This window comes from Gymnoscopelus braueri, assembly GCF_963280865.1.
Source record: "Gymnoscopelus braueri genome assembly, chromosome: 7".
In the NCBI taxonomy this organism is placed as follows: Eukaryota; Metazoa; Chordata; class Actinopteri; order Myctophiformes; family Myctophidae; genus Gymnoscopelus; species Gymnoscopelus braueri.
In genome coordinates, this window is record NC_137608.1 from 16,728,285 (window position 1) to 16,747,221 (window position 18,937).

Sequence of the window (18,937 nt, forward strand, 5' to 3'; positions counted from 1 at the left end):
CTACAATATCGTTGTGAGCTTGTGGGGGTGGGGTGGTCGTTGAGAATTGCTTGAAATGTGCTAGTGGTCAAAAAAAGCTGTTCATCAAGTTTGCAGATACTTTAATTTATATTCATTCATTATGTGATGAAAAAGAACTACTGCTAGTGCTATTCCATGTTTGATAAAAAAATCTTTATTCATTTATTCATTCATATTAAACAATTACTGTACAGTATAAACCTGTTGAGAGAAAACGCTTATATACAAAAGATTTCAGATGGCTCTATCAAAAATCTGTGAATGCATACTGTAGAATAAAATTACAGTACTGAAGATGAAAACACAAAACATTGATCGCCAAAGATCACAGGGGGAGCGTGAGACCTTGTCTGTTTTTGGAGGTAGTCGAAAATTTTAAACATGTATAAAATCATAACTTGGCGGTGGGTCTAAGCTTATGTCAGATGGGAGGGGGGGGGGGGGCTCCAAGGAAGTGCTGTAGTGTGAATCATGACGAGTGATCATGGGTTGTCCTGTAATCCTCTCAGGAAACCACAAGTTGGAAGAGTCATGACAGTAGGCCAAACGAGAACCCACTACTAGAGAACCTATTATACCACAATGGCCTGAGGAAGGAAACTATTTGGGGTGGTAGTGGCTCAGATGGTGGAGCGGTAAACCACAAGGTGAAAAGACGTGGATGGAAAATATAAAATCTTGGCATTGAGGTCATATCGCCCAGCACTAGAAGAAACAGGTGTTATATAAAGATTATATAAACATTATTGTGAAAACAGGACAGTTTAACTTTTGGATTCTCCAGTAGTCAATAAGTAGCAATAGAAGCAGTTTGTTCTGTTGTCTGGCGGAGGGGGGTCAGTCATACTGGAAATCCACACCGAAAAACACCTGGTCTGCCTTCTCCACTATCAGCTTGGGGTGGCTTGAGTTCACCCACAGTTTGTCTTTTGCTTTAAGTTCAAATGAACCTGCTGAGTAGATGGACTTCCGCCAGTTTTTCACATCACATTTCACTGTGTGAACTGCCGATAGAAGTTTCCAATTTTTGTTGTAGCTTACTGGAACATGATACACAACGTGATACAGCATCAAAGATTCATCTTTATCATCAACAGTATCACAGATGTCGCAGTTGCCCAAGTATTCGTAGGTGATCTGTAGGTACACTCTGTAGAGGCCGTTTCTGGGCACGATCAGATAGCCGTCGCTGTAGCTGAAGTCCCCGCGGAGGTGGACATGGTCACCATCTCTGTCTTCCCACGCAAGGTGGGGCTGCTCCTTGGTAGGTATTGATACTAGAAGAATATAAGCAATAAGAAAGTTGTAGTGGTCTCTGTTTTCATACCATAACAGTCCAGATGAGAAAAAAGTCAAACCCTAACTCAAAGTTCTATTCTATTACCCTCTATCTAACCTACTGGCAGTGTTAGTTAAATGAACAGCATACATTAAGGCAATGGTTCTCAACCTTTTCACCCTTGGAATTGTAGGAGGTGATGTTAGTTTGACTCGGTTCCACAGATAAATATTGTGAAAATAGCAGATCTACAAGCTCACAACGCCTCACAGGTCGAGAACCACTGCATTAAGCTATAGAGGTAATTGGACAGCAACCTAATCTAATCTGCTTTTCACATCCACTTATACTGATGCCATCCTCTTCCTAGTCTTAAAACAATTAAGTAGTTAACAATGAAACAAGTAAACATCAAACAATGAAATTACACTGATTTGTTGATTGGTTAGTCAACAGCAATTAAAACAGGGATTTCCCAGTACCTGGTAAATATGCGCTTGGATTTTGGCTTGGATTTTGACGCTGTTGAACTTGTTTCTGCTGTTGAGCACTGGTGGCTACAGGAGAGATAATAAACATGATGGGTTGGAATAGCTTACTGTATGACATCCCAAAAAGCAAACTAATAATTACATGCAATAAAACCCAATTTTTTATTTACTTTGGGAACTGTACCAGCAGGTGTTTTGCAAAGCGACAGTCTAAGTAATGTTTATAATAATTATTTACCTGGTAAAGTGTCAGCAGAAGGTGTATGCTATAAGAAAACAAACACTGTTTACTTAGTGACATTTTTGATAATGTATGACAATAATAATGATGCAAAAATAACATTGAAGCTATACGTAAACCTTAGCCCTAGAATGGCTGTGATATTATATACATTTCATACACAGACATATATATACTGTGTGTGTGTGTGTGTGTGTGTGTGTGTGTGTGTGTGTGTGTGTGTGTGTGTGTGTGTGTGTGTGTGTGTATATATATATATATATATATATATATATATATATATATATATATATATATATATATATATATATATATATATATATATATATATATATATGCGCTGTGTAGGCTTGAGTGACCAGTCAACACCAATGCAACTACTTAAAGAGGTGGTGCCATGGTTTTGCACTTTTTCTGTTTTTCATGTGTCTATGAGGTTGATAGAACTTCATTAAGCCCCCTGGTGGTGTTTTTATGGTGTTTTATGTCTTCTCTGACTATTTTGAGTTTCTAGCTGGAGGCTGAAACCTTGAGGGTCAAATGTGCCAATAGAAAAACAGCCCTTTAGTGACATAGTAAATATTTACCCTCCCCCTCATTATCATAACACAACAGGTGTGGGCATGAGGAGGAGGAGGGACTAGGACAGGTGGGTGGTGCTAAGGTGGTGGAGGAGGTGCTAAGGTGAGAACCAGGTATACTTAATGAACTGGAGGCGTGTCCACATAAAAACATAATTTTAACAATTTCTGTACACTTTTTTGAAAAAAATCTTCCTCCTAGTATAACCATAATACCTGATGATTATGTTTTAGGGGGGGGGCGAAATCACTGAAAATCACGGCACCCCGTCTTTAAAACCATTATCCCCAAATGGCACCGGTCGGGCAATTGGTCAGTCCAGACCACTGCAACGATCTCTAAAATGGTTTTGTTGCAAGGAGTTGCAAAAGGCCAGTCCACACAAATGATATGCAACTGCAACTACTTGCAACTCCTTGCAACCATTATTTACAAATGGCACTGGTCTGCAACTGGTCAGTCCAGACCGTTTGCAATTAATTGCAACTGGTTGCAAGTTTTGACTAGTTGCATTGGTGTGGACTGGCCTTAACACTCTGGACCAGTCCAGAGCTAGTATAGGCCTACTCGCCCAATAATTAATTGTTGTGACTTGGAGTCAGCTCTTGTCATAGTTTCACATCCATTTGAAAGTTAATATCTCCACAGCAGCACTAAAGGGAGTCCCCTCATCAGGACAAACACACATTGACAGGGGCGTTATGGTTGGTGAAGCGAAGGCTTTTGACTGTCGTAGCCTCTGCCAGGGTTTTTAACGATTTTTGGGCGGTGTAGCCGCCCCTATAAGTGGGGTTGGGACACCTCATTAGTATTAGTTTCCTGCACTGTGATTGGCCCATTAGTACACCCCTAGCTGTACTGTGATTGGCTGACTCTATTCAGCACTGTGATTGGCTAGCGAGACACATGATGACATTAATAACCTATAAATAGGATTATGCACTTCCAAAAATCCATTCTTTTTTGGAAGTGAGCTTCCATCACTATGATGACCACTGTGATGACCACACCGCCCACTTCACACTGGGTGTGATTTTTTACCTTTTCAAGTAGTCACAGAATATTTTTCTCCAGTATGATTGATCCCCTGATGGTTGCTAATCACTGAGGTGATTCAGGTGTGGTTTCACAAATGTCAACGAGGTCATTATGACCTCGTTGACATGTGTTGTTGATGTTTGAAAATAGCATGTTTCACTGTGTTTCACATGTGTTTCACTGTGTTTCACATGTGAATTTTTTGTCCGTTTATTTTTTAACATTGAAGTGAATGGAGCAGCAAATCTTTGGAAATTGTTATCTCCTAATTCGTTGTGAATAACAAAAATAAATAAAAACTAAAAACATTTTTAGATTTTTTTTTTTACTATATATTTTTTGACGTTTTTAAACGTCTTTGGCAGGCAAGAGGTGTATTGCCAAATACGTTTTAAAACGGCTTTGGCAGGCAATGTGTTTAATCACACCTGTCAATTTGTGTGTCCCATAAGTTCTCATTGAAGGAAACTTTCATTACGTTCAGTGCTGCAGCAGTCAATGCGACCATTGACTGCATATATTAGATATTTTAAAGGTAGGGTAAGTGATTTTCTTTGGTTAAAATAAGTGTCAAATAGCTCTGATAGTAATCCTACTCATTGCTATAGTGCTACAGGAGTCTCCGTATCGCTGCAGCTCTTTATTAAACAGTAAATACATTTTCAGGTCAGGATGCCAATTTTATCCAATCAGGATAGAGAACTCAGACAGGATACAGATTATACAAGTGAAATTGGAAGTGATAACACAGAGAAATGAGCAGACAAAATTGGAGCTGGAACACACACAAAAAATAAAGCTGATAAATGGGTTCTCTCTCCTGATTGGCTGAAATTTAGCAACCCACCTGAAAAAAATATATTTTGTGTTTATTAAAGAGCTGGAGAAACGGGGAGACTCCTGGCATACAGGATAGGTGGGCACCACTAGTGACATCTGGGCACCTCAATGCAAAATTGGCTATTTTGTCCAACTTTCAAATGGATAAGTCACAGCAGCAATTATTATGTATTATTGGTCGAGTAGACAGACACGCAGGAATGCCGCGATATGACTCCTTCCACGGGAGGCATGGGGCGGTAACAGGACAAGTCAAGTGGGCACCAAGGAAGAGTGGGAACCTGGGTGTTAAATTGACTATTTTTTCCCAAAGGATAAAAAAAATGAAATATTTGGAAAATGTTAAGGTAAAGTATATACATGATTAGAACATGCTTAAACATTCGACAATTAAGGGAGCTATATCTGTCTGTGTATATGCTATGCATGTGCAGTAGCCTATGTATAGGTAATATCAGTGGTGGGAAGTAAGTACATTTACTTAAGTACTGTACTTAAGTACAATTTTGAGGTATTTCCACTACAATTATTTGAAAACTTTAGTTACTAGTTACTTTGTAGATTTTTATTATTATTACAAAACATACATTAACCACTTCAGCCCTATATATACATTTCGGCTATTTTCCAAAGATTTTTTATACATTTGCAAACTTGTGAAATGGGACATTCTGCACAATGAGTACTTTCTACTTTTGGTACTTTAAGTACATTCTGATACCAATACTTTGGTACTTTTACTCAAGTACATTTTGAATTCTTGACTTAGTATTTCTACATTGCAGTATCGATACTTTTACTTGAAGCAAAAGATGTGCGTACTTTTTTACACCACTAGGTAATATCACAGCTATTCTAGGGCTACTACATAGCCTAATAACATGAACCTATTCTCTGAATGTTGATGACTTACCTCCTGACAGCCAAACAACCCGCCATGCCGGTTCATAAAGATAAACAGGACCAGCAGAGCCAGCAGAACCGTGACCACGAACATGAACCCGGCCACAATGAAGCGGGTCAGCTGCATCAGGCGCGTCTGCTGCATGAAGTGATCTGCATTGTTATAACGCTGCTGGTGAGACTGGCAATCAGATCCTGATCTGCAGCAGCAACCTTCTTCCATGCGATCCTGATCCATCATGGGAATGTGATCCATTGTGGTGAGAGCTATAGGTGATCCGGTGCAGCAGTGAAAGTAAAATAGCCTTCCAGACTTCTTTTATACACGTGTTGTTGTGTTGATTCGCCCACATATTTAAATCAAGCCCCTTCGGCAAGACAATGAATGAACTTCCTCTTCAGGAGCGTCACAATGTATCAAGTTTCTCACACACCCTTCTATCAAACCGCACGTGCGCGCACACACACACGCACACACCTCTTTTGATTTACTTTGGGAAATGTACCAACAGGTGTTTTGCCAACCGATAGTATAAGTAACGTTTATAATAATCATTTACCTGAAAGGTCAGCAGAAGGTGTAAGCTATAAGAAAACAAATACTGTTTACTTAGTGACATTTATGACACACACACACACACACACACACACACACACACACACACACACACACACGTACACGATGGCATCACCACCTCACAGAGAGCGGAAGGGAGGGGCGCTCACGGGAAATCATTCAGACACAAGCACAAGCCTTTGCATCATAAACATCACACACACACACACACACACACACACACACACACACACACACACACACACACACACACACACACACACACACACACACACACACACACACACACACACACACACACACACACACACACACACACACACACACACACACACCTGCTTTAACAGGTTCTTTATCTTGCACATCGGATGTGAAGTGATTGTAGTGGTGGAAGATTAAGAAGTACTCACATTTTGTACTTAAGTAAAAGTACCAATACCACAATGTAGAAATACTCCATTACTAAGTAAAAAATAAGTGAAAGTCCTGTATTAAAAATGTACTCGAGTAAAAAGTACAAAAGTATTCACACTAAAATATACAATATAAAGTAATGAAAGTAAAAGTACTCGTTGTGCAGAATGTCCCATTTCACAAGTTTCCAAATGTATAAACATGCTTTGAAAATAGCAGATCTACAGCTTGTAGATCTCCCATTTTCAAATGGCCGAAATATATACAATGCTGAAGTAGTGTTTTACTACATCTCATAGGAAAATATTGTACTTTTACACCACTACAATTATATTAAAACTTCAGTTACTAGTTCTACTTTGTAGATTTTGATCATTACAAAATTATTGAAAATTGTACATACTGAACTAATACTGTACTTGGTTACTTTACACCACTGTATCTTGCACATCAGATGTGGTTGTTTGTATCCGTCTCACCGTCTGTCTCCATGAGACCATGACAAACAAATACCAATAGGCTACTACAATGTGGGCATTGTTGAAATAAGAGCAATAGAAACAAGTTAGTTTAACAGTTAAACCCAATTTTATTTGATAATGTGTGTTGAGAGTGGAGGAGTTGAGGATTAATATTTACACCATTTTATTCTCTTGTCTTGAGCGCAACAATTGGGTGTCTGTGGCATGTTTCCAGCAGCTGAATACATGGGAAAAAGTCATTGCTAGTGGAAAAAAAAAGACGAAGAAATGCTGTGGAGTGATCACCACCACAATTAAGCCCCTTCAGGGTGAAAGGTCCAAAGTCTGTGAGTGTCAGTGTGTACACCGTCTTCTACCTGTACAATAATAATAACGCTACTATTCACATTCATCTGTACAATATCATATTTACAGTGATCACGTTGGGGAAAGAGCCAGTACCTGAGGAGTGAATTCCATCGTCTACCCCATCTACCACATAGCAAAAACAAATAGAGGCCGTCAAAGTGTCAATGGTAGTTCACAAACAGCAGATTTCAAAAGATTTAATCAATGCCCAGGATAAATTGTTAAGTTATAAAGTGGATAACTTTTACACAAAATTGCTGTTTTTGCCTTCTTCAAAATGTTTGTGTGTGACAACACCGATTACAAGGCTACTACACAAGGTTACCGTGTATAGGTTGGTTTCACTTTTTGTACTAACTAAAGTAATATTTATACATAGACAGTCAAATAATCAGTGTTAATTTGACGGAGTAAAATTAACACAGGATTTTATTGTGTAGAGTCAGCTTAGGGTCATATAAACCAATCTATACATGGATAATTATGGCTGGAGATAGACTACTTGTTTATTAAAATTGTTCCAACAACTACCGTTGAGGTAAATGGTAGATTAGATTTGAAGACCGGATCAAAATGTATCGGTGGTTTGTAATTAGCACAAGTCACTGCCCTGCAGTTGTGCTGAAAGGTACAAACACTCCTCTTTAATACTCAAGATAAGAAAACCTGGCAAATTATAATAAAAATCATAAAAAGCAATAAAATAAAAGAATGAGGTCATGAATTGCCTTCGCCAGCAGCCTTAATTTACCCCCTATTACTCTCACAAAGACACACATACTGTACATGAAAACATATTGCCCGATTAAATTACCATTCAATAGCACGTAAAAGGTAAAACACCATGGAAAACACAACACATGTGCAGCATTTCTCCCAAGAATAAAAACGTGAAACAATAAATAACTGAATAAAAATTAATTAAATAACAATCATTGTCTCCATTAAAGACCACTGTTCATGTGATCAAGGTTATAACTTAAACCGTTCATTAGTCCCACTGAAAACATGTTGAAATGTTAGGATCACACGCAAGTCCTTTTGTGTCCACAGAACTGTACAGGAATCAATGTACCTGCAAACAGGTATCTAATCCCTGCCTATTAGCTTTGTCAATTACTGGAATAGTGCCCTCTACAGGACACAACAGAAACAAGAAACTATTCTCTTTTTGCTGATCTATTTCATTGAGAATATCTTCTTTTTTTTATAGCAAAAAACTTGAAGAGCCATTTATTTTTGTTGTTCTCACATACTGAATAGAGAGATACTTCTCTTCTTCTATTCGCCATCCCTAATCTTTGATCCCACCTGCTTGCTCTCCTGGTTCTTTAATGCAAAGTGTTCTGAAGCGCCACAGACGAGCTGGGTGGAGTTAAAGCAGTTGTTATGCGCAATGGAGCGTTGTGGGTTTTCTTTTTTGTTTTGGTACAATCCAGCAGCTTTGTGGTGACCTCCCATATCGAGGGGGCCCTGGGTCCCTGGCACGGGGTGGGGGGGGCAAGTGGGGTGCCAGGGACACCGCTAGGCTTTGTAGCAATTTCCCTGTGTGGTGAGGGCCAGCTGGCCGTTGGGCGCCACCTCGTTGGCCTCATCCTCCAGCAGGCCTGACACATCAGCGTTGGGGATACTGTCGTGGTAGCTGCTGAAGCTGATGTTGTCCTCCTTGAGCTCGATGGTCCAGAAGGGAGCGTTGAGCTTGCGGTTCTGGTACTCCCTGTACGTGTAGACGCCGCCCACAAAGCCCAGTAGGAGTAGCACTACCAGGATAATCACAGCCAGGATGACGATGTTGAACTGGGTCCAGGACACCTCGGTCCGTGCAGCTGTGGTGTTGTCCGTGGGGCTGCCCAGGCTGGTCAGCAGGGTCTGAGCGGTGGTGGAGGCTGCCCGTGGCACAGTGCTGGTGTTGGTGGTCTGAGGGGAGGCTGAGGTGGTGCTGGCTGTAGTGGATGGTGTGCTTGTGGCAGGTGGACGGGTCGGGGAGGATGTACTGGACTTAGGGGGCTCTGTTGTGGTCACACCTGCTGGTGTGGGGAGGATCCGTGATGCTGAGTGGTAAAGAAAGTCACAAAGTCAGGCCAAATTGTTAAGATACTGTTTGTATGTGCAGTATATAATTCCCCACATATTCATACACTCTTCAGACCATTTTGTCATCAAAACCTCTCACTATTGAAAAAGACAGCCACGGTCAAACCATTACCTGCGCGGCTGCAGTTGTGGGCACGTGCATCCCCGGTGAAGCCAGGGGCACACAGCTGGCACTGAAGCCCTGTGGTGTTGTTTCCACAGCGGAGGCAGTGCCCTGTGTCCGGGTGGCAGATCTGGGCAGGGCCCTTGGGGTCTGCATTCCCATTGCACTCACAGGGCACGCACTTGCCAGACAATTTGTAGAACCCAGCGCTGCACTCGTCACACCTCAAACCGCTATACTGGGGAAGGCACTGGTCGCATACTGGGGAGCCGTCAGAGTCTGTATAGAAAAAGACATGAGAAAAAAACAATGGGATTCATTTCGAGGCCAAAGACACCATGAGTGGTTTTGGAGAATTCACCATTAGCAGTTTGACAGACCTGGCACCTGCGGCTCTAAACGTGTATGCTGTAAGGCCTGGTTGCAGCAGCTGCTGTTGCTATGTGAAACCTTTGGCTAAAGCACTCTAGGTGGAAATATTAAAACTTTTTCTGTTTGCTTGTCTGGGTGCTAGAAGCATATTAGTCATATTTACTGAGTCATCACTAGCTTCGCCACTAGATGGCTCAAGATCACTGTCTACTGGCTGGGGAGAGAGATGCAAATTGTAGGCAGAAACAGAATACAACTATGGGGATAATTTCACAGCGCAATCAATGTCAGGGTTAGGGGTTCCATTCTAGGGCTGCAACAGTTAATAAAAAAACGAATTTAAAAAAAATGTTTTTAAAAAAATGGGGAAAATTCTGGTGTAAAACACCCACTTCCTTTCATTCAGACGGCATTATCTTCTTGTGAGTGTTGGCTGCATATATATTATTCATATACTGTATATGTCGCTTTAAATTGATTGTGAGGAGGCAGCATTGAGATTGTAAATGTGCCATTTGAATTGCATATAGGCCTACATACAGTACACTGGAGGGGAAAAAAAGACAGTTAGATCTAAAGGCATCAACCAAATGGCATATTGTCACTGTCGGGCAGAAACCTTGTTTATCCATATTTGAATGTTTTTTCATAATGAATTCCCTGACAGTGTTGTGCAAAAGTCACAATCAGCTGATCTACAAGCTCACAATGCATTGTGAGACATTTTCTCTATTTTTGATAAATTTCACCTAAGATGACATGGCCAAAGTAGGGACGCCACGTTGAAAATGGTTAAGTCTGTCTGTGGGTTTTATAAATATTTAACCAATTAAAAGTACTAACAAGAACTTGTGACTAAACAATAACTACACTGGATCCATTGGAACACAGGTTCTTTTTTTTTTTTCCATTTCCTAGTTAACGGTTATGGACATGCACCCGACAGCGATATGTTACATACTGCAATTTAGATGATGTATGTATACTCATCTCTGCCTATCTGCTTTCAAAACACTCTCCCACACCCACAGCAGAGCTTAAAATGCAGAAATAGATTCTAAGGTCCTACTAGAATTGATCCCAATGCCCAATCCCTTATTATATTATGGAGGATCATTATTCTTCATTATCATCACATCAGTGTCCTCTCTAGGGTCAGCTTTCTACTGAAGCCTCCGGTCATGGTAATGTGATGCCACACTGCTCGGTGTCATGACCAATAGGGTCTAATTCTAATACCACAACACACTGCACTGCACCATGCCCCCTGTGGGCACTATTTATTCAAAGCAAGGGCACAGAGTATAATAATAACAGACTTTTGATTCGGTCTTAACTCCCTGTAAGTGTATTCTTAGAGCAAAAACAATTAAGATGTACAGAAGTAGTTCTGGGAGGTCATGAACTTTTTCTTAACCACTTAAAAACACTTTAGTTGACATGGGTCCTCCAGGGCTCTATGCTTCCCTTTTTCCATCTATACCAAATCTCTTCCCCAAAATAGCTGATCTACACGCTCAAAACGCGTCGCAACACAGCTCGCGTTGTGAGCTTATAGATGTTATTTTCACTGAATGTTCACCCCAGAATAGGGACGCTAGGATTCATGGGGTTAAAAAATTCATTTATTTTTGATGCTTTATTTGCGTAGGAGCAGGAGTGTGTAGACAGGAAACTGGAGTCGCGTGACTTATGCAGTGTTCACACTAGCAGCGGAAAAAGATTACAAAACAGCTACAGTGTCACTGTTGAGGTATTGCTCAAGCCACACTACGTAAATGAAAATGGTAGGGTTAAATAGCACAGAGAACTGGCTAGAATGAGGGTTTTCTTCCTTTTACAGAACAGAGCAGGAATTGTAGGGAGAGGGAAGGGGAGTGGAAATGGTGAGACAAAAATATAATATATGATTGATTGACGCTTCACTGCGTCATTGGAGCACTGAAAAAAGTTGAAACCACCACCAAAACTACAAACTCTTTTTGTAGTGCGTCACGCCTGTCATACAGCAACGAGCACAGGTCGTCAGTTTGTAGCTTTACGTCGCTAATGAGGTGCTTTGTCGCCAATGAGGTGAACGCAGCATCACAAGGAGCATAATGGTCAGTGTTCTTTTGAACATTTGTTTGTTTATCTTCCTATGCACTTCCATGAATTCCATTATAGACATTCTAACTGACAGTTGCAACTGCTTTTCACCCACATAACATGTTAAATACCTGCTTTGGAAGGAAACAATACATAGGGAAATTGAGTAGGTGTATGAGACTTTTTTGGCGTTTGATCAAAGACATGTTTAGAAGAATAGTTTTCACCCATAATATAAAATGATCATATCTACATATTATACACACAGAATATAACTGTAAAAAACAACCACCCAAAATAAAAACCTCAGGTTACAATGGGCAATACGCCAATGGAAAGGAGCTGGGTAAAGATGGTAGAAACACTGACAAATTCATAATGAGATTTTTGTATAGTGTGAGTGAGTCTCATACAAAAGACTGACACACAGCACAAGTAGGCAATTTCCAGAGAATTAAAGTAATCAGATTGTTGAGAGATAATTGTGTATTTGCTTTTGAGAGAGAAAGTGTGCTGTGTGCTGTATGTGCTCTGTGTGTGTGTGTGTGTGTGTGTGTGTGTGTGTGTGTGTGTGTGTGTGTGTGTGTGTGTGTGTGTGTGTGTGTGTGTGTGTGTGTGTGTGTGTGTGTGTGTGTGTGTGTGTCTCAGTGAGCGCTCTGAATTAGGCTTGAGAAGTATATATTTTTTCATATCTTCCTGACATTTAAGCAGGGTAAACCAAATATGATGGTATTTGTGTAAAAGGGAAAAAAAGGAAACGTGAGCTGCTGGTGATAGATGTCATTATGAAGAATGCATGACATGGTCTAGCCTGCGATGCTGTGTGTCTAATATGCAGTTAGCCTACTTACACAAGTCTGGCTGGGCTTAAATATTTATGGCCCATAGAAAAAATTAATAGGTAGCAAATAAGCACCCTTCTAAGCTTTCCTTGCTTGAGGTGTATTTGTATACATACCTTGAGATACCTTGGGCGGTATCAAGGTATTACGGTAAAGCAGGGTAATTAGAAATCCAGGAGGTATGATTTTCACTACCGTCAAAAACATTATTAATGGAAAATGCAACTATAACATAAAATTAATTTATTACAACTGAACTCTGTCAACAGAAGAATTATTTGGAAGTACAAAATAAATAATTGGCTGGTCATTTCAGCTCTACTGGTCTCCAAACTAAGCTACTGTATACATGGATTTGTGTAAATTCACACCTCATCCTCACTTTATTGCCATTTCTATATATGTATACGTACGTATGTAGTTATCAAGCAAAGTCTAAAACCAATAACATTACACAAAAGATAAATACTGTTTGCTACTAAGTACAGCCAAGTCTTTGTAGGCGAAAAACAGTCATTAAAGTCATAGCACATAAAATTTGGATGTGGGTAACCCATATTGTCGACACCCCCCACTAGGGTTTCGCAACGTGGTAGACGTGAAAGATCACAGGGGGGAATGAAGCCTAGTGTGTTTTGAAATATTCAGTAGTTTTTTCCTTTTTTTTAATACATTTTCCTGACTATTTCTAAATAAGCCTTTTAACCAGTTTCACACCGGAGAAAATGTTCTATTTCTTTTTCTAAAACAGTGAAAATAGGAAATCTACAAGCTCTCAACGCGTCGCAATGGGAGCTGGTAGACTGGCTATTTAAAAAATGTCCACACGATGAAATATAAAATAGGGCTTTTAAGTGGTTAAGACTTAAACATAGCCAACTCCCACATGTAACGTCATAGTGAAGTACAGTGATAACATTGTGAACACAGTAAAACAATTGTGCGTCTGTGGGCCAGGGATCTCAGCTTTTTTCAGATTCAAGAAGGGGGCTCCAAGGACAAAAGGTTGAGAACCACTGCTCCACTAGATAACGCAGCATGGTAGGAAAAAAGTGTGACTTGTGCATTTCCCACAAATTTACAGAATCCAGCGCTCACCAGACAAACGCACGTGATGATTTCAGATGATTTCAGACACCGACAGCCTGCCTTGTGCCTTCGTGCCACTTTCCTGAACGAATGCCCTACATCTAGACCTCAATCCGGAATGATCATGTGACACATGGCGCCGCTCTCTGGTGCGCCTCAGACTGTTCATGATTAGCTGGATTTAACCCCTGCTGAGAGTCTAATGGCAGCCAGTGCCGATGTGTTATATCACCATGAGGAAACATGATATAGGGGTTCAAGGTTCTGTGTGCAGGAGTTGACCCGGTTGTTTACACATCGCCCTCTGCAGCCGTTTCACAACACATGTAGTCGTGTACACAGGACCTCACGCCGGTGGCCTAGTTAGTGAAGTCTGACACATGCCTCTAACTGCAAAAATGATCATACCACACACACGTTGTTTCCACATGAGCATCATTACTTCCACTCATACACACACACACGCACACACACACACGGCCACAAACACACAGACAAGTGCCCACACATTATGCATACTCTAAAGATAACAGTCAATGTTTTAGTAGCCTTTCGGATGAATGAGCCCAGCCATCCTATACCATTGAGAAAAGATTCGACTTTGCACGGATCATTTGATATGTGTGACCCAAATCCCTCATATATGGATGCAACAACAACGCACGCTGTCACTTCTCTCTCTCTATCACTACGAGAGGCCATTCATTTGCAGATGGTGGTCTTGGCCTATCAGGCCCATCAGTGCCAGACAAGTATCCCCGGCACCGTTGATACTGCATTGTGGCATTTTCTCATTATTCACTGTTGCTAAGGCAACCTCTTCCTGCAGCTGAACCCCCCCCCCCCCCCACCACCAACAGACACAGTGCACTCACACTCTGTTATATAAGAGCAGCGCTTATAGGCTTTGATGATTCTGTGCATATTTCTGATCTTTGATTTTTCATGTGCAACGTAACCCATCATACGGTCGCTGAATGGACAACAGACGCCATGCCTCTAGTTCCACCTCTGCTGCATGACTTGCTGTGATGTGTCCCAGCTGTGGCTGTGCGCGTGCGTGTGTGTGTGTGAGTGTACCACATGCGTGGTGACGTTGCACAGCCCTTCATCTCCATTCCCATCCAGTGGCCTCTGGCTGGGGCAAACACAACCTGACAGTTTCTCTACACAGGGCTGTTGCCAGGCGGCCCACCACCAATGGGCTCCATCGAGGGGAGGGGGCGGGAGGGAGAGGTGAAGCTTGATTTATACTTAGTTGCACGGCGATGTAAGTCACAAACCAAAAATAGTTGATCTACAAGCTCACGACGCGTAAATCAGCTACTTTTGGTGTGTGCGACACGATGTACAACCAAGTTTAAATCAGGAATGAGAGGAGAGTGACATAGGAGTCCATGTCTAGGACTTCATGGTTCATACTGAACATAGTTCTAGACTTCTTTGTGTATATATGTAGGGGCTTATGTATAGTCTACCGTCTGCAGTGTGTTTTGCACTGTCCCCCTTGCATGGATTGAGAGTTCCCTGAATCACACGTTACTGTATGTGTTACTGCATGATTTGTGTTGTCAGTAGCACATCTGTGAAACACCAAGTAAAATTCCACGACTATTGATTGTATTTTGAGACTGAGAGTAACACAATTATGATGCTGCTTGCTGATACCGACGTAAACAAAGAAATATTGGGGATTGAACACACACATCCAAAAGAGTCATGGCCAATAGCAAATAGAAAAAAAGCAATGGAACATAAAAAATAAAAATAAAGAGTTGGGACACAATTTCAGTGAGAGATAAGAACATGAAGCCACGTCTTTTGGTTTCATAAAAAAAGATTGTTAGCCTGCTTGTTTGAATTTCAGTGTGTGCGTTAACTCTCCCACCTGCAGCTGTAATCTGAAGGGTTGCCCTGTAGTTAACCTCGTTCCTAGACTTTTCTCAGAAAAGTCAGCCTGGTAAAGAACTACAGCTGAAAGTGTATGTATGTACAGTATGTACAGTATGTACAGTATGTGTAGTGTATGTCTTCCAGTACCGGAAGCTGTCTTTTTCGCCCAATCACAATGCGTTTTTCATGACCGGGGAATGTAAATAGATCTGCACAGCATCAATGTAACTAACTTGGTCGGTACTTCCTGTACTTCAACTTAGACACTTTAAGCAGCAGTTCTTGCCCAGGGTACTGTAGTTATCGGTCTAGCATTCAGACAAGCAGCCAGGGCTTATAAACTGAAAGCATCCTCTGATCAACCGGAACATGCCACTGGCGCTGTAACTCAGCCCGTCTCTCTGCACACTTCTACTGGTTTTAATCATTAGAATCACTAATCAGCAGTTGAATGATTATCCAATTAAATGCCTGTGCTGTGTTTGCATGCAGTGCATTTTTTTGGGGTTCGAAAACCACATTGACAAGATTGGCATGATAAGGGCACTTTGGAGGTTCAGGCTTCAGGGTGGCATAGCATTCCATAACCCAAGACATTACTGGTTCAATCCCTCACCAAAAGTCAATTGTGTATCCATCAGCAGCAAGGATGGAAATGAAAACCTGTCAATGTGTCCTTGAGCAAGAGGCCAATAATACACTACATGCTGCTCTGAATAATCAACTAGCCTAGAATAGATGTAAATAATACATGTAAACGAAGTGCAACTGCACTCTTGCACCTTATTACGTGATGGTTCCTGTGGCATCATGTCATGCACAACACATTTTTGTTGTTGTAAAATGTCCCGTTGTAGTGCCCTATGTTCATGTATTATGTATTCATTTTTATTTTGGTTTTAATTGTTTGATTGCTTGGTTGACTAATCAGATTCTGATTCTCACCAGTGTGACAGCTGCCGGTGGAAGTGGTGTTGTAGCAGGGGCAGGGGGCGCATGCATCCGTCAGCACAGCGTTCGGGCTGCGGTAGTGCTTGGGCTTGCATTCCTCACAGTTGGCTCCCTGGGTGTTGTCCATGCAGTTCAGGCACACACCTGGAGGAGAAACGAAAGAGAGACAGGTGATCAGTTTGGGCTTGCAAAGGACTTTTATCACAAGTCAAGTCAGTGATAAAAATGCAGCCATAACGGTATGTAAGACCACACCCGAACTCTGACTCCGTTTTAAAGTCTATCAGGAGGGTAATATAAATATTTATATGGGTACGGTAAAGGTTATTACCTGGCTGTCTGAATTGCTTACAGACTATTAAGGCTCCTTTTTAACCACTTAAACCTTCGCCCGTCCCGTTTTTATGCGAGAGCTTCTGGGATTACTTAAACCCTATATACTTACCGACCAGAGTCCCCCTAGGGGTCTATGCTAGGCCCCCACTCATCTCTTCGCCATAAATAGCTGATCTACAAGCTCACAACGCATCGTGTTCCGACGAGTTGTGAGCTTGTAGATCGCCTATTTCTGTGAAATGTTCGAAGGGTTAATGAATACCTTTATTTATTATGTGTATTTATACTCACACAAACAAAATACCGGAATAGTTCAAAACTTGATTTAAAAAAAGTGTTTAAAAGGAGGGTAAATGGGGGTGAGGTGGAAAAGATACATGGAAAGGGCTCAAGTATGGATTTGTCTGTGTCCTGGGAACGTGCAGTCTATGATGGTTTCTTCTTTGTTTAAGCGGGATTTGGCATTGGGATGCAGGGAGCTAGCACATGAAAGTTAAGTCCAGTAACCCAAGCACAGAGTCTCTACACAGCGTTTCTCTACATACTATAAGCTGCGTCAGAGAGAGACGGAGGAGTGCGTTCGAGTAGCTATCAGAAGATTTGCCAATCATAATTTGTCAGGAGTTGCGTGATAGAACTGTGCTACACGGGGCAGTATAGTTGAGCGTAGAACAAACATATCCAATACAGATTCTTGGCAAATCACCCGGCGGAATTTCAGCTCTTTTCAGATGACAAAGGAAGGACAGCTTCGAGCTGGCCTTTGCTACAGTATATATCATAGTGGTCACCTGCTGATCCCAGCTGAAGTCACTCAGCAGAGGTCACTCTGGATTGTGGTCGCTGGCCCCTTGACTTGAGTCACAGATAGATGGTTGTTGACCTGCCATCATGAGTGATGATGAGTACAGTCTCATAAAGCCTACAGTCAGTGTTTTGCACTTCAGTAGATTAAGAGTCATGTGTCTATCCTGGACCCATGTGTCAAGCTGAGTAAGGGCTGGGGTGGAGAGATGATACGTTGGGAGCTTTGTGGACGAGGTTGAGGTCATCCACGTATTTCCACCTATGGTCATAATGGTGCAGTGCACTGTCTGGGCTTGTTCGATATTGATTTCTCCATACTTTGTGGACAAGGTTGAGGTCAGCCACATATTTACACCTATGGTCGTAATGGTGCAGTACACAGTCTACGCTTGTTTGATATTGATTTCTCCATACTCCATATACCCACTCCATTTTTCTGTAAAAGAAAGTTTGATGATTTAATCGTCCAAAAGGTAATCCATCCAACTCTGCAGGGCGGTGGATTGTTTTTCTGCAGTCTTGATGAAAACAAAAGGGAACATCCCACAACGCTGAAATGTCTCTCGAGTCACAATATACGATAGGTCATGAATGCTGATGTAACAAATGACGATGCAACGCTGCAACTCCGCAGCTTCTGTCAACAACAGAAGCCGAGCTTCACAGTGATTCATTTCGGCAGCTCAGTCACAGGAGGAGAAGGCAATCAAAACGTGCATTTAGTAGCGTAACTAGCCTTGGATTAAGACAGTCTTTTTCTTTGATCTATTCTGACATTTGTGTATCTATGTCTGCGTCTTAGACTCTTCCCCAAATAGTGGTTGGAGTTCCGTGTTTAAAGCCCGTACATCTCCATAAATGTTTTGGATATTATTACCCGACCATACCTAATTGCAGATGTCCTATAACATTGGCAATTATGTGATTTGAGATAGTTGTAAACTCATAATCGTCCTGTGTGATCAGATCGTTATATCGAACAAGACTAGCACCGCCAACTAAAGTCAAGAAGATTAGTAGTCAAGGAACGTACCCTGGGTCACACCCCCTATGTGAGCCATGTTAGTTAAACTCAAAAGTGTGCTGAACTGAGCTAATGCAAAGTCTATGTGTCCCTCGCCCACTGTCTTCCAGAGTCAATGAGCA

At 41.4% G+C, this 18,937-nt stretch overlaps 2 protein-coding genes across 2 annotated transcripts in view; both read right to left on the bottom strand.

Moving 5' to 3' along the window:
* Positions 1-303: 303 nt before the first annotated feature.
* Positions 304-5,724, bottom strand: LOC308089213 (tumor necrosis factor-like). Its single transcript, XM_080433791.1, has 4 exons — positions 5,406-5,724; positions 2,030-2,057; positions 1,783-1,857; positions 304-1,298 (listed from the first exon to the last, which is right to left on the bottom strand). The coding sequence occupies exons 1-4, from the start codon at positions 5,649-5,651 to the stop codon at positions 859-861; spliced, it is 789 nt and encodes a 262-aa protein (XP_080289917.1). The 5' UTR covers positions 5,652-5,724; the 3' UTR covers positions 304-858.
* A 1,247-nt stretch (positions 5,725-6,971) lies between these two features.
* Positions 6,972-18,937, bottom strand: part of LOC308088639 (multiple epidermal growth factor-like domains protein 9) — a 28,359-nt gene continuing 16,393 nt past the window's right edge. The window contains exons 4-6 of the mRNA XM_080433180.1: positions 16,643-16,792; positions 9,423-9,692; positions 6,972-9,267 (exon numbers count right to left, since the gene is read on the bottom strand). Of these exons, the coding sequence (XP_080289306.1) occupies positions 8,741-9,267; positions 9,423-9,692; positions 16,643-16,792 (947 nt within the window). The 3' untranslated portion in view covers positions 6,972-8,740. The remainder of the gene's footprint in view (positions 9,268-9,422; positions 9,693-16,642; positions 16,793-18,937) is intronic.

Bases quoted from the DNA above. Each gene is read 5' to 3' on its own strand.
- LOC308089213 (XM_080433791.1), bottom strand. From the start codon at position 5,651: ATGGATCACATTCCCATGATGGATCAGGATCGCATGGAAGAAGGTTGC. The intron at 1,858-2,029 runs GTAAATAATTAT...TCTCTCCTGTAG, and splicing joins TTCTGCTGACACTTTACCAG to CCACCAGTGCTCAACAGCAG. The intron at 1,299-1,782 runs GTACTGGGAAAT...ATATTCTTCTAG, and splicing joins TCCAAGCGCATATTTACCAG to TATCAATACCTACCAAGGAG.